The 22,683-nt window shown below is 39.1% G+C and overlaps 1 protein-coding gene across 2 annotated transcripts in view; it reads right to left on the minus strand.

Annotated features, from left to right (window-relative positions):
- Window positions 1–560: 560 nt before the first annotated feature.
- rab6ba (RAB6B, member RAS oncogene family a) overlaps window positions 561–22,683 on the minus strand; it is a 70,140-nt gene continuing 48,017 nt past the window's right edge. Inside the window, exons 3-8 of one of the 2 annotated variants that reach the window (XM_028028526.1) lie at window positions 22,512–22,565; window positions 22,002–22,128; window positions 20,037–20,148; window positions 13,152–13,245; window positions 10,869–10,935; window positions 561–2,655 (exon numbers count right to left, since the gene is read on the minus strand). In XM_028028526.1, coding sequence (XP_027884327.1) covers window positions 2,591–2,655; window positions 10,869–10,935; window positions 13,152–13,245; window positions 20,037–20,148; window positions 22,002–22,128; window positions 22,512–22,565 — 519 coding nt within the window. In that variant the 3' untranslated portion in view covers window positions 561–2,590. The remainder of the gene's footprint in view (window positions 2,656–10,868; window positions 10,936–13,151; window positions 13,246–20,036; window positions 20,149–22,001; window positions 22,129–22,511; window positions 22,566–22,683) is intronic. The other variant, XM_028028527.1, reaches the window with a different exon arrangement.

Below are 22,683 nucleotides of genomic sequence, written 5' to 3' on the forward strand. Positions count from 1 at the left end.
ACTATTTATAAAGATATCTTGTAACAAAGAATCAAATGTTAATGCATTTTAAATTAAGCTATTCATATGTTCAATTTATTAAGCAACTACCAAATTGGGATTTTATACATTAGTCTTAATCGTTCTAATATTTTTGAATGAATCAAAGTTAAAGACTCTTATGTCACAATTGATACCTAAAATCAGCAAGCGAAGAATATAAGAGCATCAGTGTTATTGTACGTTGGTGGACATGTAAACCTAATTTTCCATTTTTATGTTGTGACTGCTCTATGTGTTACTCTGGTGTTGGCCAACAGGGAAGCTGAATATCTGGTTATATTACTCTCATTGGAACTTGAAGGTAGTTTTACTGAGTCAGGACAGAAACTACGGTTCCTCTGCATGTTCACACATGCAGGTTGTTGGTTCCCATTGTAAGAATGCATATTCCTCTAAGTAATGACAGTAATATTTAGTACACGGTTATTTAGTACAAGGTGAGGTTTTTAATTTGAGAAACAAAGATTTTATCAAATCAAATGATGAGCAAAGGAAAAAGTACAAAAGACACTCATGCAGAAGGTTGGTAATAAGACATCTTTATTAACCATTTGGAGAGACATGCTAGATCTCTGTACAGTGTGAATGAGAACCAGGTCAGCAATAATCAGGTTTGATGCACTGATCTGTGATAGTACAATCACAAAAATCAGCAGGGAGACCACCCCGGCCCCTGCTCCAACACGCAAAGATCCCATTTACGTCCCTCAGTCCATCTCTGTGGAATGTTGAAATGGGCCGTCAACAAATAAAGGTGGACTCTGCCATATTCAGGATTTAAATACAATGGAGTATCTCCAAACTTCAATCTGAAAAACAAATACTCTAGAGTTATTTGTTAGAGTGCTTTTCTTACCAGGAACCAAGAACATTTTGTTGCAAAATGGACCCACACAGAGCTCCCTCTTAGCATGTCGAGGGAAGTCCAATGGCACTTTATTTTGGTATGTTTGTATTCTGGTGAACGTTTCCTGTGATATTTTAACCAGCTGTTTTACTATTTGGTTCATTATGTTGGTTAGAGTTTGTTTTAGAAGTGTGCTCCATATATAGATGTGTGAAAACAATTCCCAAACCAACGCTTCTACTCTAGGACACACTACTCCAAATTGTATGGAAATTAACAATGAACATTTCCTTTTAACGGTTTACATTTTCACTCTATATTTAAAACACATTCTGCAAAAGTGCTGTAAAGACTTCACATCGAAGACACATCAAATCGAAGTAGTGTTCTTAGCACTGGCCGACTTCACCACCAGAACGTTATGATAAGTGGCCCTGAAGGCGGAAAGAAATAATCCATAATGTCAACATTTTCATTCAGCTCAAACACAAGCAGAAAAAAACAAACAGACATGGAAACAAGTTATGCGACAGTTTCTTTAACGATCAGACACGTCTTTGAATTAAGCGACTGTACAATTAGAATGAAGCATCCCCCAACTTCATAATAACCTGAAAGGTCTACATGTGCAAATTAGTTTTTAGTCAGTGAGGAAACAGAAGAACGACGTTTTAAGGGTGTAGTTGGTCCGTCTGCTCAAAGGGCACACGGCAGAGGGTTGGACTCTTGGCTGCTTGTTCACAGCAATCTGCATACACAGACCATCATTAAACACATAATGCTCCCACAGTGTGACAGCAGCTGGATGGACACAGTCCGTGACGTACAGACCGAAGGTGTCCTTAAAAAGAGCTGGAATGTGGCGGGAGTGAAGTGACGTGGCAGTGGCCCTCAGTGGAACTGCGTTCTAATGCCGTCCATACAGAAAGCACAAATTTACACACACACATGGCAAAAAAAAATAAAATCAAAAGGTCGTCAGAAGTCAAGTATACAAACCCAGCTCTTAGAACGCTGTGCAATTAAGTCACTGGTGGAATATTACATTTTTCAAACTCGTGTACACAGGTAGACAGTACCTATGCTTTACAACTAGGCATGCATTACATACTCTGGACTTTACAGCTCGGATTGATCCGTAACGTCTGAAATACAAATATGAGGATAACAGCAGGGCTACAGGCAGGAAGGCTGTGATTGGCTGTTCTGTACTTAGTTCTGAGATACTGAAGAATAGTCGATGATAACAAAGCTGAAAACGTATTTTTTTTGCGATTGCCCACAATCGTCGCACACAATATGGTCTGGTCTGTTCTTCAGGCTCTCAGACATGTTGTTTTCCTAAAGTAGATAAAGAAAAAACACTTCCAGAGGGATCCACCTTGCAATACAAAAATATGGAAAAAACGAAAGCTTTTCACTTTTCCATATGGGAGAACAAAATCTACTCCCAGAGTAGATTTTGTTCTCCCATAGGAGTAAGGGGGAAGTTTTACCAAGTCGTACAACTTTTTCTTTACTTTTTTGTGTGGCATTTTTGTTAAAGTAGACCCAATTTCACATATTGCTAGTTCCAACCGATGATCAGTGGTCAGGTGAGGAAACCAGGATCTCAACGTGCAAAGTCAACAGCGGGGTTAACCAATGGGAAGCAACGTAACAAAGCTTCGATGATGGAGATCCATGGAGGAACCATGAGCACTAACAGGAGCAGCCGCTTTCAGTGGTCTGGGGCTCCTGGGGTTTGTCCAACTTTATGTCGATCACTGAAAAACATTATTAAGGAAGCCAAGCAAGCAGGTCGACAGGACATTGTATGTATCATTAAAACTCAGATACGTTAAACAGGGTGTCTTTTCAATTTATAGTTGCTTATCAGTGTTTCTCAAACTGGAGCCAACAGTGCAGATGAACTGCAGGCCCTGAACTCCTCAACGGTCCCACAGGTTGATCAACTCCATAACTAGACACAGTGATGCTGAAACCAGGTATTGTATACAGTACCATACATGGACATACATTTTAGTAAACACAAAGTTCTGTTTTACAAAAATCTTTTTAATAGCTCTTATGCAGTGTTCTAATTTTCTAAGAAACTGAAATTTTGGGCCAGTGTCCTGCAACGTTTAGATGTGCCTCTGCTGCACCACCTGAATAGAATAATTAGGTCATTAGCAAGACTGGAGAACTGATCTACACAATAAGGAGGCAATTAAGCCATTTGATTCCGGTGTTTTGTACTTGTGGCACATCTAAAAACTGCAGGACAGCGGCCTTTGAGGACTGGAGTTTGACACCCTGTCAACAAAATCACCACAATTATCAGAAGCACTTTAAGAAAATCATTTTGTATGCAACAAATCTATATGGAGTGTGTTTTACTCTTTGAATTGAATGAAATAAATTCACTTTTTGACAATAGGCAGCTTGAAAAAGAATACACTAAGACACTAGCTGCAGTGCACATTTCCAACCACTAGATGGCGCCTTTTCCTAACATTCCAATAATTCACCAATGAGATTCAGCATGAATCTGTGCAGTCACAGCGGGGTTTGTGCCCATCTGCAGCGACCAATAAGAGAGAGGTGGGCTACAACACAGAGGGTCGTCAGTCCGTCACAGAGGCAGACTGGAACAACAACCATGCATGTGCCCGCGCGCACACACACACACACACACACACACACACATTTGCGTGGCTATCTTTGTGGCTTGTGGGGACTTTCCATAGACTTCCATTCATTTCTACAGCCTAAACCTTATCCTAATAATAACCATTACATCCCTAACTAAAACTCAATTCACACCATAGTCCTAAATCTAACGCCTGACCCAAAAACAGCGTTTCCCCTTGTGGGGACCAGGCTTTGTTCCTCACAAGGAGCAGTGGGTCCCCACAATGTAGTATGTGTCAAGAAAAATACCACAAGGTATTACAAACACACACACACTGAAGGGAAAATTAGAGAAAGCAATTAAATGAACAGTTCTGTTTGTGAGCTGTGGGAGGAAGCTGCAGTACTCAGAGAGAACATGCTAACTCTATACAGAAAGACCCCAGGTTGAGGTTTGAACCCTGGAACTTCTTTCTGCAAAGCAACAATATTACACTGCAAAAAACACAAAGTATTAAGTATTTAGTTTCTAATGTTTCTAGAAAAAAGACAGAAAGATACAGGAGCTTGATTTAAGTCAAAATTCCTTAACTGATGAAAACATGCTGGTCCACCAGCAGATTATTTCACTTATAACCAGACATTTTGCCCCATGGTAAAAGTGAAATCACCTCCAGTGAAACTAGCACTTTGTCATCAATATTAAGGAATCGTTGGCTTGTGAAACAAGCTCCTATATTTCTCTGAAACATTACTTCTAGGTTAGTTTAGTCTTGTTTCCATCGTGTTAAGATATTTGCACAAGGAACTAGACTACAAATACTTGGTAGGATCTTTTTCAATTAAAACAGTCATGTTAAGTGAAAACAATCTGCCAGTGGAATCAGTACTTTTTCATTAATATTAAGGAATTATTAACTTAGAACAATCTCCTATATCTTGCTGAAAAGTTACTTCTAAGTTGGTTTTGTCTTATCTCATGTTCACCAAGATATTTTCACTAAAAACTATTTGTGTTTTTGCAGTGTAATAACCGTCCCACACTTATAAATAAGGTTCTATTTTTATTCTTTCCTCACAATAGTGTTTTGGACAAAGAGGAAGCGTCCAAGTGATGCAGCCCAGTCCGTCTGCTGTATTATGATGGAGACATTAACTTTGAATGAATCCTGGCTTGAATCACCGTGGAACAATTGCCTAGCTAATGAGCCACAGCTGTAATAAATAATAATAATAATAATAAAAAAAGCACAGTGCTATTCCAACTTCATCTTAGAGACACAAAAAGCACATTGTGGCTAAACCAGACCTTCTAGCAAACATGAAGGTGCAGCAGCAGCAACAAACACTTTTGGCCTACATGTTGTCTGCAAACTACTGAAGATCCCAACAGTCCCAGTGTGGCTCTCAAGCGGCTCCGGGCGCGGCGGGGCTCGTTCCCGCTGTTTTACAGTGGAGCGCGTGGTGGTATGATGTCATTCGAAGGACAGCGGTTTAACGCAGCGCGTGCCGGAGCGTTCCCGCGTGGACCGGCTCGCCCCAGCTGGAGGATGGGAGCGCGTGTGTCAGCTGCCAACATCACCAAACCAAACGGGCCTCGTCAGCCATGAATATTTTAGCGGTCGGCATAACTCAGTGATGGCTGTGGCTCCGGCTCAAGACGATTTGAAATTTCTCAAGAGTAGTTGTCAAGAGAGTGGAAGAGAGGCTCGGGTTGAGCCCAAAGCTGGTTTTTACATGATTAAAAACACAAAACAAAGCGATAGGAATCTGAATTTATACAAAATATACAGTGATGGATTTGTTTATTATGAAGTAGCTACAGTATATCATCCTAATCCTTGAAGGGAAGAGGGGAAGCTGCAACCTTATTGAAAAAATGAGCAGGGCAGCTTCAAATGAAATGAAATATGTACATTTGTGTTTTGTTTTTTGCTCCTCTTGCTTTCAGGCCTTGATTTGATTTCTTTCCTCTGTTTGCCTGAGTAAAGCTGCAGGTGTTTGCGGCATGCTGGAGTAGTCTGGTTCATAGTGAAATCCCAGATGGGATCTTCTTGTCAAATTAAAGCACTTTCCCCAGATCAGAACCTGACGAAGGGTAACCAGCGTGACTGAAAGGCAAACTGAATGTAAATCATGCTGCTTTGCAGTGAAACGGCAGGTACATGACATGACTTATTCTGCTTAACCTTATTCCACAATCCTCATTCTGTTTCATTGGGATTGTTTTCTTGTGATAAACTAACAAAAAGTAGAGCTTAATTGTTCAGAGGGACGTGAATTACACATGAGCTTGGCTTGTGGCAAACTGCAAAAGAGATTTCTCACCAATTCCTTTCAACCGGAGATGTTCACAGATAATTTCTTCCAAGTAAAGTCTCAAGTCTTTGGTCCACAACTGAGATAAAACTTCTTATTAAAACCATAACACCTGGGAGCATCTGACCCTGCATGACCGTAGTCAGGAATCCAAACCTGTACCCTGCAAAAACACTAAAACTTACACATTATTCTATCTCAGTATCCTTCAAATAAGACAAACATGAACTTATAAGTTACTTTTCAGCAAGATATGAGCTTATTTTAAGTCAATAACTGACTAATATTCATAAAACGTACTAGTTTCATTGGTAGATCATTTCACTTATAACAAGACATTTTTCCCGTGTTATTAGTGAAATAATCTGCCAATAACCAAGTTATTCATAAATATTAAGGATTTATTAATTTGAAACAATCTCCTTTATTTTGCTAAAACATTGCTTATAAGTTAGTTTTGTCTGATTTCAAAGAAATTTACACTAGAAACTAGAACAAAAATACTTGGTAAGATTTAGTGTATTTGTAGTGTACTGTTTCGCTCGATAATTATTTAGCAACCTTTTAGTTATCTTTAATATTTAAATTGGTATCTAAAAATGTAGCTAAAGATTGTTGTATGTTGTTTGAAAATTGTTAAAATGTAAAGTTTACCTTAACAGTAATAGCAGGCATTTATGCTCCAAAAAGGAAAAAAAAGAAGAAATAAAATTTTAATATTTCTTTTAGATTTTTTATTTATAATGGCTAGGCTAACTCCTGTTTATCCCTGCCTTCCTTCATATTTTAAAATGCCATTATATTTTGCACTAAGTTTAAATGGTTTTCTCCTCACTATGAGCTGGGTAAGTTTTAATATTTGGAAATTCACATTAAAACCTCTGTTTTCAATCTTAATAGTAAAGATGATCAAATATAAGGCATAAATTACCACCACAAAAGAAATAAACAGGAAGGAAGTGCTTTTATTTTGACAGTTTTAGTTGGAAGTATCTTTGCAAAGTTGCAACTAGTTTAGCAGCGAGAGAAATGTCAGGGGTAAGTTCTGTTTATTATGATTTCTAAATGATCCAAAGCCATTTAACACAGCATTCATTTGGAGAGACATTAATGTAGCCATTATTATGAAGCTACAGCGAACACGAACAGATTGTTATGAGGCATTAACATCCCATAATCCACCAATGTCACGGCTCCTAATCAAGCTCATCCTTTCACAATAAAACAGCTGCAATCTGTCATTCACATACCAACTTCCATTCACTCTATTAAAAACGGTTTAATTTCTAGTTTAAAATAGTTGCAGTCAAAATTGCACATTTTTAAAACAGTTTTAATTTGCCATAATATGGGCTTACAAAAAAGTTGCAATTACTTCATCTTTCCAGAAAATACAGGATTTTAAAGTAGTTAATATTAGAGACGCAGCAATCAGATATTACTGTCTGTGCCAGTACTGATATTGAAAAAAAAATCTACATTAGGTAGAGGTGGCAGTGTGCCTGATCCATAAAGGCAGATGCATTCAGTCTCACTCTATACTTTATGATCTGAGCGACATCATACTTTATAATTTATTTTATATTACATTTAGAATTCCTATTTACATTTTAAAACATTAAGGTGATCGGTCAGAATTGAGGAACAAGTTTGAAAACTGGTGAAAATCGCAATGCCGCACAAAATTAGCAAATGAGTGAATTTGGATTGGAGTGACTGATTCAAGTTTGTGGTTGTGACTAAAATGTAGAAAACTTTTAAACACACTGGACACTGTTGGTGCAGCCAGTTCCTTTGTTTTTGTCAGTGTTTTCCTGGTAGTCCTGATGACCCCCGCGCTGATCTGGGTCAGGCGCTATGTTTAAACCCTGGAGGGGTTAACGACACAACCATTAGGTAGGAAATTGTTTTCAGAAGCAGAGAGCAGAAACCAGAAACCTTCAGGCCTGCACATCCATCATGACGCGCTCCCTTCCCACCTCCAGTTAAAATGCACTAATTAGTTTCCTAAACTCTTCGTGTGCTAACTGGTGTCTGATTTGGACCCCTCCGCTCTCTGCTTCAAATCAAATCTCATCCTTTTGAATCCGGAGCCTCCCTGCCTCCGTGTGTGTTTGTGTTTGGTGCGTGGAGCTGCTCCATTGAGCGACCGTGTCAGCAGAGACACATCGCTGCTGAGGAACTGTCATCACCAGCCATCCATCACCGCTCCTCCACCTCTCACACCGGGAAAGAAGAAAACAACAATAGAAAATAACAACTAAAGAACAGATGGAGCTAAAACAACTGGCTGTGACTAATGAAAGGTGGACCTCAGTGGATGGAAAAGTCTGATAGGTTACCAAGTTCATTCCTGCAGGAGCTGAGTTCACAAGGAAATCACAGGAACGCTGCAGCGGGATATGCGGGAGCAAGCGTTCCCGTGCTGCGCTGCGGTCTGCCTGGTTTAGGCAGATAAATGCTGCCGTGTTCGTCGGGACAACAGGAGACCCCTTAAAAGTGAAGGAGTAATGACGCGCGGTGCGACCGCAAGCAATTTTCTAGCTCAACTACAGTTTCCATAGAGATGCAACTCTGCGGTTGTGGAGTGGAGGAGGATGTGGAGGGCTGCTGCACCCAGGGGAGGAACGGTCACAGAAACAAATGGCCGGCGCTCACAGACAGAACAAGAAGACAAAAACATACAGAATTATTGATGATTTATTAATACTACTCAAGTACTGATATGAGACAGTGCCAGAATAATGGCACATTAATCTGGTTCTTGAGCAACACATATTTCTCTTGTAGTTTAACATACGTTTTGTTTGTTTATTCCTAGGCCTGCTGCAATAAGCAATAACTCAATGATAAATTAAAATGAGCTCAATAATTTCCATTTGAATGACTTATTATTTCTCTTTTCTCACTTTCTACCAAAAACTGGATGATAAAACTCTTCAATCTGGTGCTTTGGTCTCAACTAGCACATTTTTAGGACAGTTTTGTTTACGGAGACTTCATAACTCATTTTATTTGTTGCTTCTGTTTTAGTTATTTATTTTGGATATTTAAAATGTCTTCCAGTTCCAGTGTTAAATGTTCTTGCATTATTATGCCATTGCTGTTATTCTACTACTGTTAAGACAACAGTATTATCATTCATCACAATAACTTCTGGGATAATTGATTGCCCAGCAGAAGTTATCGTGACAGACCCATTTATGTCAAACCTTGATACAAATTCAAATAGGACGATATATAATTAATTTGCTTGAAAAGAATGCAAGGAAAAGTATAAACACATTTTACCCTCACCCCTTTCTTTTATATGTGTTACTTTATATATTTACTCAGATTATCAAAGTCAGATTCCAAACGATCTGAAACGTTAAAAGTGTGACAAGAAAGGCAAAAACAGGATCAATCTGTAAGACACCAAATCCAGGCTCACAGCATCACAAATAAACTATAAACCCTGGAGATTGATGCCGTGTTTCACACCTGATGCTTAGGATGGAGATATTTATTAAAATGCAGCATTGACCGTATTACTAAACCAAATAAGCAGCATAAAAATCAGACAGAGTAGCAGGGATGGAGCCCAGAGCCTCGGGGTTCTTTTAGTTACTGATGGAAATTAAAGCAGAAAACGTCTCAGCTGCTCCATTTATCTCCAATAACATGTTGAAAAATGTCTCTTTGGCATATATTATTCCACTAAGAGCATATTTTGCATATCACCTCCACTTATTCTTCCCTTCCAACCACAGCTGGTTTAACTTTGGGTGCGTTCTGCCGCTCCAACAGAACATTTCACGCTCCGGTCCCTTCAGTGTGACCTGGGGGCTTGTTCTGAGGCGGTCTCTGGTTGTAACGGACAGACATGGCGGCCCGACCTAAGACGAGCTGACGGTTACCAAGACGATTTTCCCTAACAACATATTTAATTAGACAGGTAGCTGACGTGTATTTAAATAGATTGCAAATGTAATTCTGTCAGGTCGTTCACAGTGCCGTGCTGCTGCAATCAGACGTCAACATTTTTCCCCCGTACAAAATACAGGGGAAAAACCCCGTACTGGGATAATATGTGACAGACCAGCACAAATCAGGGAATAATTGTGAGATAGAAACGAAGTGATTCGAGGGCTTAATGCCAACAAAAATGAGAAAATGTTCTCAAATAACCTGAAATTAAATATGTAAGAATCGATGCAAAAATGCATAAAATCCTTGAATGCATTTTGCAATATTTTCTCCCTTTATTACTAAAGGGAGGTTTAATAATAAACCTTATTACGTTTTGAGCCCATTATTACAAAATGCAGAGGTGGATCTTTTTAAAGAATGATATAATAATAATGTGACACATTATGTAATAAACGTTCACAAACTGTTTGTGTTCAATCAATCAGCAATCATTATAGTCCTAATAATAGTCATATTGTAGATTCTATATGCTTTTAAATTGAAACGTTGGTCAACAAATTCCAAACTTTTGGTAACAGACTCTGTATGAACCTACAACACAAAATGCGTTCAAGGATTTTATTACATTTTGTGTCATTATTACATAATGCAGCTTTAAAGACATTTGATCACATCTTAAAGTTTGATTTTATCACATTATTGCATATTGTGGTGTTATACAGCCTTAAACACAGTCAGGGATGACTGATATCAAAGCATATTTATATGATGCACTGGCCTAGTCAAAGTCCAGACCGAAATGCATTTGAGAATCTTTGGCAAAACTTAACATTTGATGTCAACAAATGCTCTTCAAGCATTCTGGCTGAGATTTGGCAATTCCCCAAAGAACAGGCAAAAATATACAACAAAATATTCTAATTTCTATGTTAAAAAAACTTTTTTTTCCCATTTTACTTCACAATTATGTGCTGCTTTGTGTTGGTCTATCACATAAAATACTTTAGTGTTTGTAATGTGAGAAGGTGTGGCAAAGTTCAAAGGGCTGTGAACACTTAAACTAAAAAAATGTTTTCTGTTCACTGTTTGTAACTGTGCTATAACTTATTGATGGTTTTTTTTCAAAGGATACTCCCCTCTTTGCTGGTTTCCTGCATACTTTCCATCCCTGGGAGAGCAGCCGCCACGCGCCGGAACAGCTGGAAGACAGCAAAACAAACAGAGACACTGTTGTTCCAGATACTGTATATTTACTTAGAATAAAAAAAAACATTTAGGATTTTTAATGTTCCAGCTGGAAGAACGGCTGTGTTTTTATGTTATGAGTCTGCTGGCACGATGTCAGTCTGCTGAATGATGACACAGCCAAACAAACACTGAGACACTGCAGCCTTTGGAGGCTGCACTGTGACCTTTGTTTCGGCTGCACAGTGTGACCCTCGGTGTTTTAGGTGAAGAATGGCTTCCTCTGTCTGCAAGAGCTGCTGCAGGATGAGCGAGGCGCCTTCCATCAACACCGTCCACAGACTGACAACACAGCCCGCCTTACACTTGTTTGTTCTTTATTCTGCAGACAACAGCTGCTTTAAACAAAACAACAAAACAATCAGCTGATTAGAAACAGACTTGAACCAGAGGAACCTTCTGCTTCTGTTTCTGTCTGGAATAATGGAAACCTCGGCGTTGGGTAACGAATGCAGTTCAGTTTGCAGAAATGGGCTAAGCGGAGAGAAGGGAGTTGTGATTGGTGGGCTGTCCGACCAAATCAGGGAGCAGCAAACGCTCAAAGGTAGCGAGATGAAACTGGAAGTTAAAACTTCAGTTACTTTCACAGGAATGGCCGACCCTGCTGGAAGAGAAGTAGAACAGAAGTATCCTTTAGTGTCACACAAAAGTATTAAAATATATTTTAAAATAAACTAAGAATAATATACTGCAGCGGAACAGTAAAATAACATAATTCAGTTATCAAAAATAGTGTACTCCAATCCAAGGTAATGTGCAACTGAAAGGAATATATTTCTACAACAAGAACAAAATGTGTTTAAAAAAAAACAAAGGTACAATAAAGGGAATATAAAACTGTGCAGCATAGCTGCAGAAATGATTTTTAGAAAAGCTCTTTTTGCAAATACCAGCAGGGATGTAAACACATTAGGTTACTCAATAAGCAAGAAGTAAGAAGGATCTACGATAATGCTTTTTTGTGCATTTGGGATGTCTATTACTGAAGGAGCTGTCTGGATCAGTAACAGCTTCATGCAAGGAGTGGTAGGGTTAACAAATGAATTGTTCACAACATCAGAGATTTGAGGGGGATGTGGTTTCATGGTATTTAACCGTCCAGGAAGCACAGTGGTTCAAGAACATCTAGATATAAGAAAAAAAGGAATGAAAGCTGAAGGTGTTAAGTCAAATTTAAATCAACTCAACCCCTCCTTCAGTAATTTCCGATATTTGTTAAAGGATCGAAACACCACATTGAGTAACTGTAAGGCGAGAGTTTAGCCAGATTTTTGTTAAAATGGAAGAAATCTCATATTTTTGTTTACCACAAATTGAAGAAAGGTTTCACAAATCCCAAACTGTCATCTAGAGAATATATGAACAGTGGAAAAGAAAAATTAGTATAAGGTTTGACTCGTCCATCTACAATTCAGTCAAATTAAAAAAACACCTTGTTGCCATGGCTGCCACATCATAGCGATCTAAAATTAAAAAATTAGGAGTGAAAATCCCTTCAGCTGCACAGCAAAGAAAATCAGAGGGGGGAAAAAAAACTCCAAAAATGCAAAGTCCTCTCAACTAAAAACGTCTGAAAAAAGAAACCAGTACTAATGTAACTACTCCACCACGAGGGAAGCATTTGTAAATATGCTGCAGTTTCCTGTACAAAAGGTTTATTTCCATTGTAGGTTGTGGGGGAGGTAATTTGTTATACTTTCCCCAACTTTCCTCCATTTTTATGACGTAGTAATGCATAAATAGCCATGACAACAGCTTCAGTCCACCAATCTACAGTATTAGGTACCACTTTGTGACACAAACTTCATTTTGTTTTCGTGATTTGTGGCCTTTTAATATGACTCAGTCTTGTTAATATTTACACTGAAACAATATTATCATTCCAAAAAAACTGTCATTGATTTAAAATAGGGGTGCACCGATTGCAGTTTTCTGGCCGATCGGCGATTACTCATCTTTAAAAAGCCCGACTTCCTGATTCCGATTCTAGCTGATACCAATTATTTTCGGTCAGAAAAAAATAGCTAAATATAGCAAAAAAGTAGGTGAGTTGGCAACAGTGGGGTGATGATTGACATTTTAATGAGGCAAATAATTGCTTGACCATGATCTGAGAAAGATTAGTACTATGTAAGCATATTCCGGGTTTTATTTGTTGGAAAATTCTCACCTGTTTGACATTGTAGCCCGTCTTGGCGCTGGTCTCGATGAACATGACGCTCAGCTCTTTAGCCCTCTGCTCGCCTTCCTCGATTGTAATTTGCCTGCAAATAAAAAGTGATCTTCATCAGCATCTGAATCTAGACACAAAACGGCGGTCGTTACTCTCACATAAACAACAAGCGAAAAGAAGCCGTACAAGGAGAATAAAGCTCATTGTCATTTTAGGCAGGGTGGGGAAACAACAGGCGTATTTGGCTAACTGGGCGATGGTGATTAATTACACCGTGTGAAGAGTTAATGACGGCAAATTTGCATCATGTTCAAATGAATGGGGCGGTGATTGCTTGGTTCTCGCTGACACCATCAGGTTTCCTGTGAGCACAGACAGAGACCTTTGGCTGAGAAAGCAACAGATCCAGAGAGAGGAAAGGCTAAATTAATTAGCCACTGCTCTTCTGGAAAAACCCTCATGTAGCCATTTCGTTCTCGTTATTCTTCAAATCAGAAAGTATACATTGTGTGTACAATTTAGTAGGCATATTTTCTAACTCCAAGTTAGATAAACTTGAATAATAGTGGGTTTAGGAACAGCAGGTGATGTGTGTCTATAATGAGGCGGGGTGTGGCCTAAGGCGGTCAACGCACCACGTCAGGTTGTACATAACTATTAGTCAGCTTCTGTCTTCACTCAAAATGAGCCAAAAAAAGAGAGATGTAACTAACTGCGAAAAGGCAAACATTACCAGAAGTCTGAGGGATGACGAACTCTTGAGACTGCCAAGACATTGAGGCATAATCACAGAACAATTAAACGTTTTGTTGCAAATAGTCAACAGGGTCAGAAGAAAAAAAAGAATGATGCAAATTAACCGTCAACGGATTAGAGAAAAATCAAGTGTGAAGCAACCAGGAAGCCATTGTCTTCCAGTTCTGTTATATTCAACCACAGCAGGTCCAACAACTAGCTGGCTATTGGACCTGCTGTGGTTGCTGCTACACAAAACGTTGACTGTCAACAGATTGAGTTATTGAAAAGAATCGAGAGGGCTACATTGGTCACTGTTTTTTTTAAAGTCAGAAATGCTTACTTAAACAGATTAAAATAAAAAAACTGAGATGGAAAAATGTGAGTTTTTTTTCAATTTAGTTACGTAAGAATTCTTCCCTAATAATTGAGTGCATAATGAGGTTTTGGCTTTCTTCTCTTTAAAAAGCCAAAATCTTCCTTTTACTTTGAGGTTCTGCTAACATTTTGAATGAAGGGAACTGTATTTGACGATTAATAAAAAATAATCCTCAAAAATAAGGCCTGCCTAATAACTGTGCACACGGTGAACACGTCTAATTAACAGGCTGCTTTCAACCCTTAAACACAGCAGCGCTACATCAAGCGGATGCTTCCCTCGTTCCCCAACACCTCTTTTGCAGCTCAGAGCGGAGTAATTCAGCGCAAATGAGATGGTAAAAGACGTCTGCAGCACACACAGGAAACGTTGCACCCGAGTTGCGTTTCCATAATAACGCCACCTGACAGAGTTGCACCATTTCTTCTGCGACTATTTCTGGATGCTTCGGTCTGGATCGCAATTTAAACAGCTCTGCAGCTTATTTATCATCAGAGAGGTGGCTCTAGGGAAGCCGCAGGATGAATGTGCTGTCCTGGCAACATTCATGCCTTGCAAAGCAGAACTATGATTAAAATAGTAGAAATATGTGACGCCGCCCTTATGTGTGTCGCACTAATGATCCCATGCAAATAACAGCGAAGAAACAAAGTAACAGGACATGATTATTATGGATTATGATTAAAATGTTTTAATTCTGCGGCACATCCTTCTATTTTTTTAAATGTTGACTCCCTGTTATCGGTTGATCTTCAAACTCATGTCATTGTTGATCATCCAGAATAATATGATGAACTTAATCAAACGTGACAATGAGTCTGAAAGAGTTTTCACGTTCAGACAGGAGAGGCTCGCCCCCCTGAGAGGACAGAATATGCAAAGATGAAACTCCAGATTGCAGTCAGCTGTTAATTAATTTTAAACCCAATATATTTATAGCTCTGCAATGGGAACATTATGAGTTATTAAAGGCAACCTATTATGCTTCCTTGAAGAGGTTAGGATAGGCCTAAGCATGTTAATTACATTTCGAATCATTCTTAGAACTTATTCTGCTCAGTTCTGAATATTTTGAGCTCCTTTCAGAATGAGCTGATTAAGCTCATTGTGTCACTTTAAAATTCAAATAAACTGCTGCTGGCCACACCCCCCCCACTCAATGTTTACACTGGCAAGTGAAAATAGCTGCGAAGAGATGCGCAATTATACAACCAAACACTTTTGAAAAGCAGACATGGAGCCTCCTGCACAATCAACAAGAATGCAGCAACAAAACACAAAACACTTGTCTTTTCCAGCAGCCGTTGAACGACACATGCAGCAGTAAAACCAGCTGACCAAACATGCTAGAGCTCTGCTCTGGTTGCTGGATAATAGGTTGCAATTCGCTGAGGTTGCTAGGTGAGGGATAGTGCCTGCTGATTTGTGATGTCACATTCTAGAAGTTTTTGAAACGGGTCATTTTCCACACACCAAATAAACTTATTGCCAAAAAACGTTGTTTATTTTTTTATTTTTATTTTTAAGCGTTTGGGCCATTTTTAGAAGCAGCAGAAACCCAAATGGAGGAACAAAAACACGCAAAAGGTGAATTTTGTACAACACGTCCCTTTAAAAGCTATTCTGGCACCGTCTTAAAAATTTTCGATTGATCAATTTTCAACCTGATCAGTAAATCGGAAAAATGCAAACATCCTACGTTTTCCTGATCTGTGAACACTCCATGCCAAGCGTCATTAGGGTAGGATTAGGATGGAATGCTGTTCAAGAGGAAGGAAGCCTGCATATTAACAGTTTTCAGTATCAGTGAGGTATTTAAAATGAAGTTGGAGGTCAGTACAGTTATGTAAGAAATTTTCTAAAAGGACACATTTTCTATTACTTCACCAGATATTTTAGGCAAGAGAGATTTTGAGCAGATAACACAAAGGTTCCCCAAATTACAACAAAGTTACTGTTTTATCATTTTGGGTTAGAAGCAGCAGTGTTACTGGACTAGATGACCTTTTGCAGATTTCTAAGTAAAGGTCAGGATCAACATTTTCTAAATAAAATCATGGAGATTGTCAGCTCCTTAAGCTTGCTTACATTTCAAGCTGAACCTTACTACTACGAACTTCCTGACATGAATGCAAAACTCTGACCATGACCCTAATCACTCCATCTCAGCAGTGAAACATGGTGGTGGCAGAATCGTGCAGTAGAGACGAATACCTTAAGACTTGCTGCTGTAATTGCAGCTAACAGTGGTAATGCCAACTTTTAGGACTGGACAATAAGTCAATAACAATATATATCACGATAGACATGATTGGCGTCTATAGATAATCTGATAGAATATTCAATATATAGAATATTCACTGAACTCCGATGCAGAACCGCACAGCATTCTGGGAGATGTAGACAGAGGAAAGCCTTTAGCCACTCAACCTCTCTCAGCGAGCTAAGCTAGACTGGTGGCTCACGTACTCATTGGTTACCTAGCAACAACCTGTTGAGTAACTTGCACAGCAGCTGTTTCAGGTTTTGCCGCTGTGCCTCTTTCCTGCTTAAAAAAAAGAAAAAAAAAAACATTACACGGAGTGAAAACAGTTAAGATCACACCACCAGTCTGCAATTCTTCATATTTCTTTTATCAATATACTGATATGGAACACATATATTGAGTTTTGACTAAAGAGGGTAAAATATAAACTGGCACCACACTTTTTATTCATCAAAGATTTTGGAAACCAGGCATTAATTTTTCCCCTCGTTCACATGTATCTGCTACCTCATGTTGTACATTAAAACCTTGTGGTAGTAATGTGAAAATCATGGCATAGTAGCTGCAAAATTGTGCTTCTTCCGCTTAACAGTCCATTTGTTCATGAGAAGAAGAAACTCTTCTACTAGCTAATCACCCAAAATGTTGTGGTAGCCGTTCAGGAGCAAGTATAGAAAAGAAAACCGCAAAAATGCAACGAGCTGGATACCGTGGGGCTTCTCCTTGTCGGTGTGCAGCTCACCAGTCTTTGCTTGGCTCCTGCCTCCCGCTGCATGGTGCACACAAGATTCCCCACATGCTGAGCTCCAGCAGATCTGCAGCTCCTACACTGTGCATACTCCCCTAAGCACTGAGCATTGTGAAAAGCTCCACCACACCCCAGTGAGCAAAACCAAAACCAAAACAAAAGGAAAAAACTCTCTGAAATGCTTTGTTCCCAAGTGATTTATACATACAGTATGTGTAAATTCTACAATACTGCAACAGGGAAACAAAAAATTAAAAAGGCGCTACATACAGATGGTGTGAAAGGAAACTGAGCATAATTTGATAATTTATGATGCAGAAATCTGACCGTCTCTCACTCTTTGACTGACATTTTGAAAAATTGTTAATTTGATGTGACTCAAGAGCCTGAACACACCTTCTAAACATTTGCACGAATGTTCCTATCAGCACTGTTTCCTGATACTAATGAGGCCTTCCTCTGCAGAAAGCTGAATAATAAGCTCGTTATTAAGATTTAGAATGATTGGTTAAGAAAACATTTGCTTCAGCTGGAGCACTGATGGACCATTATAATTTTTCTGCGCTGATTTAGCTAAACATCTGTCAGTTTGTCCGGTCAACACAGCAACAAGGCTCATTTCCCCTCTCAAAGAGGGAGATTAAAGGAGGACGCTGATGTGACCTTAATGCAGTAAACAGAATTTATTTCTTTGCTGCAGCTTTAATATTCAGGCCACATTAAGAGCAAACCAAATTAACCATGAAAAACTGGAAAAAGTCCAACAAGAAACTCTGATTAAAATCAAACAGCTCATTTTCTAAATGTTATTCAACCCAAATACGTGGTGTGTATTTGGGACCACTCATAACAATGAGTGGTCCTCTCCTACCAACACCTCCTATAAAACCAAAGCTTTTCATTCATCTTTTGCTATAGAAACGGTGAACTTTTATTGGCAGCTCCGGTGAGACGCATTCAAGAAACTGCCGCCATCAGCATTTTTCCTGATTCCCTTTCAGTTCTTGACATACTCTGAAGTAAAGCTCCAGGGGAATTTCTCTGCAGCTCCGAGCTGTTGACCCTCGCCAGGGAAATTAATGCATTTTGTACCAATGAGATTACTTACCTCGCAAGGATGGATTTTTCTGTAGCGAACGTGACATTCAGTAAAGCTCCACAGTTCAGAGGAAGAATGCAATAATGGAAGCACTTTCCAGCATCCATATAATACTAATGAGACAATATGGAGATACATGGAGAATGTAAAGCATGAATCTAATAAACGTTTTGTGTACGATGAAGATCCATCACGTATAAACTACCTTTCTGTTAAATCCGTTTTCTTGCTGATGGCACATCAATGCATAGTTTGCCAGTACATGTTGGTGTCCTCATTTTGTCCTTTTTTTGTTTTTGTCTTCAAACAGGATTTAATAAAAAATGTCTACCCTTGCATTTTCTACTCTTCCTTTTTCCTAAAATGGCAAACCCCAAGGCCCTGTGCTCAGTTTTCTCAATGTCTTATTCCTTATGTTCTTCTTTTTAGCCACTTCCCCACCAGATCCACAACCCACTCTATTCTCACCGACTGACGTAAAACGACGGATGAGGCCAATTTTCTCTAAGTCAACTGCAAGAAATCCAATATGTTAATGATTGGACCAAAATATGTCACAGAGTCTTCATGCAACTTCTGTCCCACCCTGAACCAGTCCAGAACTATTTGTACTCAAATCATTTGTCAAAACAAACCTGTTTCAAAAGTGTTTTTAGGGCATCATTGATTTGTGTGTCATTTTTATTAACTTTATTTTAGGATTTTATGTTACTCAATACCCTGTAAAGCCCACTATAAATAAGATCATTACTACCATCACAGCCCAAAGAAACAATAAGGGCGTCAAAGTATGAAACCTCGACCAATTTTCTTGACAGGTTGTTTTGTGAGGTTCTGTAGGTTTTAGCAGATTTCAGGCAAAGAAACAATTTCACCACTGAACTAAAAAGGATTATTTCCATCTTTCTTTGCATTGATTCCTTTGTGTATGAAGTCTGCCTGTAGCCTACATTTTGTACACATGCACCATCAATACATTTAGCCAGCACAACCTATTTTATGGTTCAGTTCCTGCTATATTGTATTGTTCCTAATAATGTAAGTTTCCGTTTTCCATCATTCCTTAGTTTATTTTCCCTTCAGTATCTTTAAACAGACTTCTTTTCTCCCCCTATTTTGGCTTCATTATGAATCTTGTATCATCGGCATTTCCATTTTTTTCTTTTTTGATGACTATACAAATCACACAGTCACATAAATAGGATGTGCTGAGGGATAAAACATTTCATAATCATGATTTGCTTATTTCAAAGCAGGTGGTCTGACCCGAGTCGCTCCAATGAGAATCGGCTGAGTTCCAAACATCACAACAATGAAAGTAGATTTAATTCACCCCATAAAGCTAATGACTGTGTTCATTGCAGAATGTGATTATGTAGCGACAGTAAGTGCTCGCATATCTTCCTGCATTGCTTGGACTGTAACATTAAATTCATATGCATCCACATCATTTCTCATTAATACACAGATGTACACCCCAGCGAAGCATCTAGACCCTGTGTTGTGTGAATGCAGGCAGTGGTGTCAGTCTGCTTTGTTCTTGCTGTTCAGCTGAATGTGCCTTCAGACAGTCGCTGCACCTCATAGTTGCCATGGCGTCGGGGCACGAAACGAGATGCTGGAGTTAGCTGGCAGGAGGGGATGGAACTACATACCTCTTGTCTGCCAAGTCTGTTTTATTGCCAACAAGCATGATGATGACATCACTTCCTCGTTCTGTTCTCACGTCGTCGATCCATTTTGATGTCTGCTGGAAGGAATTGACATCTGTGGGGAGAAAGAGGGGTGAGATGACACTGAATAGCTGAGGTGATAAACGATGCAGCAGCACCAGTCCTCCCACTGCTGTAAACTAACATGGAAAGTATAGAAAATGGTGGGGGGGAAAACGCTACTGTTGAAACCTTGGTAACAAATGTTCCTCATCATGTTCCCTCATCTTAGTGTGTCATTCCAGAACATTCACATCGCAGTAAAGCTGCAGTATCTAACTTTTATAAAAAATATGGGTTTTTTTCTTTACATATTTGTTAAAATTGTCATTATGTCGTGACAACGTAGTATGAGACAGATAATCAGTGAAAAAAAAAAAAAAATACAACCTCCTCTCCCGTCTCCCTGTGGCCAACTGCGGAAATACACCACTTCTGGTCAAAACCAACCAGAGCCAGGAGGAGGTTCTTAGTGCCGTCAATCATCCACATGTGCAAGCTACTCACACCCTCCACTTGCTCTCTGCTACGCTACAGCTGGTTCACCACAACATAGCATGCCATAAATGCTAAGGATAGTTAGCATGGCAATGACGGCAGATAAATAATTTACTAATATGTTACTGTAAGTTGTTTCTCCACATTTAGCACAGTGAGCAGTGCATACATGAGCATGATTGACCTTCTGGCTTTGATTGGTTGTTTCTGACTGGGAGTGGTGCATTTTTCCTGACAACAATAATAGCACTGGGAGGAGGTGGAGAAGCTCAATCTTTTTGCTAACTAAAACGTTAGTTTGGCTAAAGCTAAAGAACTTAACCAACACAGTATTTAGTGGAAGCTAAAGATAAAGATGCTAACTTAATTTCAAATTAAAACATTTCAAAGGTTGTAGTCTTCAAATTCTGTGACTCCTGTATTTATCAAATGTTAGGGTATGCTCTGCTTTATAGAGCAGAGTCTTTAAACTTATGTATCTTTATTTTATTTTGTTTGTAGAAATTTAACAAACACCAGTTTTTAAAGTTGAAGTTGTTTATAAAATTAAGTGAAATGGTGTGACAAAGCAAATCAAAGATAAAAAAACTCATTTACGTTTAAAGAGGCAGTATTATGCATTTTACAGCCACATAGAATTATTTTATAACAATTAACTATATTACCTTCAGTTGTTATAAAAATGCTGCATATATCAAATATGACTGAAAAGAAATTTTACGTTCTAATTTAAATTGAGCCTCTTGAAATTGGGCCTCTGCCTCTGTCTGCAACTCCACCTTCAGGCCGTCATCACATCTGTTCTCTAGTTACCTTCTTACCTCGTTTTTAGCAGGGTTACTTCTATAATGAACTCAGCTGATGTGAGTTCCACCAGATGTTTACTAATTGCTGCTCTGAGGAGGAGCTACATCTTTGTAGGAGGAGCTAGGTCCAACCAGGTGTTTGTTACAGCTGAATGGTTGCCATGAGATTCAAGGATTTCTCAAGCATGCATGAAAGGATCAAAGCAACACTCCGGGCATGTTTTTGATGAGAGAATGACATATTATGACATAAAGCTTAAAAAAGTAGATTTATTAAAATACTGCCCATTTAAATCCAAACTTAAATGAGTTATTTGTCTTTCAGAATATGAAAAGTCTGGTAAATCAAACTGTTCTCTGTACACATTTTTCTTTTTTCGCCACCTTACCCAAACCTTGGAAACACTTTTCATACATTTCCTATGTAGTAATCCTGTCGTTCTGTCTGTAACAACAATCTCCAGAGTCAATCTCCTTCAGTTTTAGTGAGCTCAATGTGAGCCTTCTGTAAAACTCATCATGTGCGACAGAAACACACAGCCATAAAAAGACTCCAATAAGGAGCACAGAGTGAAATGGAAAAGCTGTCATCTGGGACACTGACTTGTAATGTCGTAGACCACCACGGCCACGGTGGAGTCCCGTATATAACTGGGGATGAGGCTTCTGAAGCGCTCTTGTCCTGCTGTGTCCCAAAGCTGCAACCTCACCTGGGGTTCAGAGAGAGAACGCTGAGGAGGGGAAGATTATTGAGACAGTCAGAGAGCCTCGAATCAGCTGGCTCCCTCCGCACACACACACTCAGTCACTGATAACACAACAAAAGCAAGATTAACAACAGGGCATTATTCAGACAAACAGATCCGTCATTTCCAAGGTTGTACTGCTTTTTTGTGCTTTTTTGCAGACAGCAAAACGGCAGATTTCATTGTATCCACCTACGCAGCACAGAAAGATGACATGCTGTTCCCTCAGCGCTGCTCAACAGTCTGAATGCATATACATTATTGTTAACTAACGCCACAAAACCATCAACGGAGAAAGCCGCTGCTACTGGGAAACAACGTTTTCACATCTTTTCATGACATTAATCAGACGTAACGAAGGTCCTTACCGTTCGATCTTCCAAGTACATTGTTTTGGACAGGAAGTCGATTCCAATTGTGGCCTGGAAAGGAAAGAAGATATCAACAAACCAACATTGCTAAACTCAACTTTAAAGATTATCATCATTATGATACGTGTAATAAATATGATCAAATCTGCAGTGGAATCCAGGCAGTCGT

Source organism: Xiphophorus couchianus, chromosome 9 (assembly GCF_001444195.1).
Source record: "Xiphophorus couchianus chromosome 9, X_couchianus-1.0, whole genome shotgun sequence".
Lineage (NCBI taxonomy): Eukaryota > Metazoa > Chordata > Actinopteri > Cyprinodontiformes > Poeciliidae > Xiphophorus > Xiphophorus couchianus.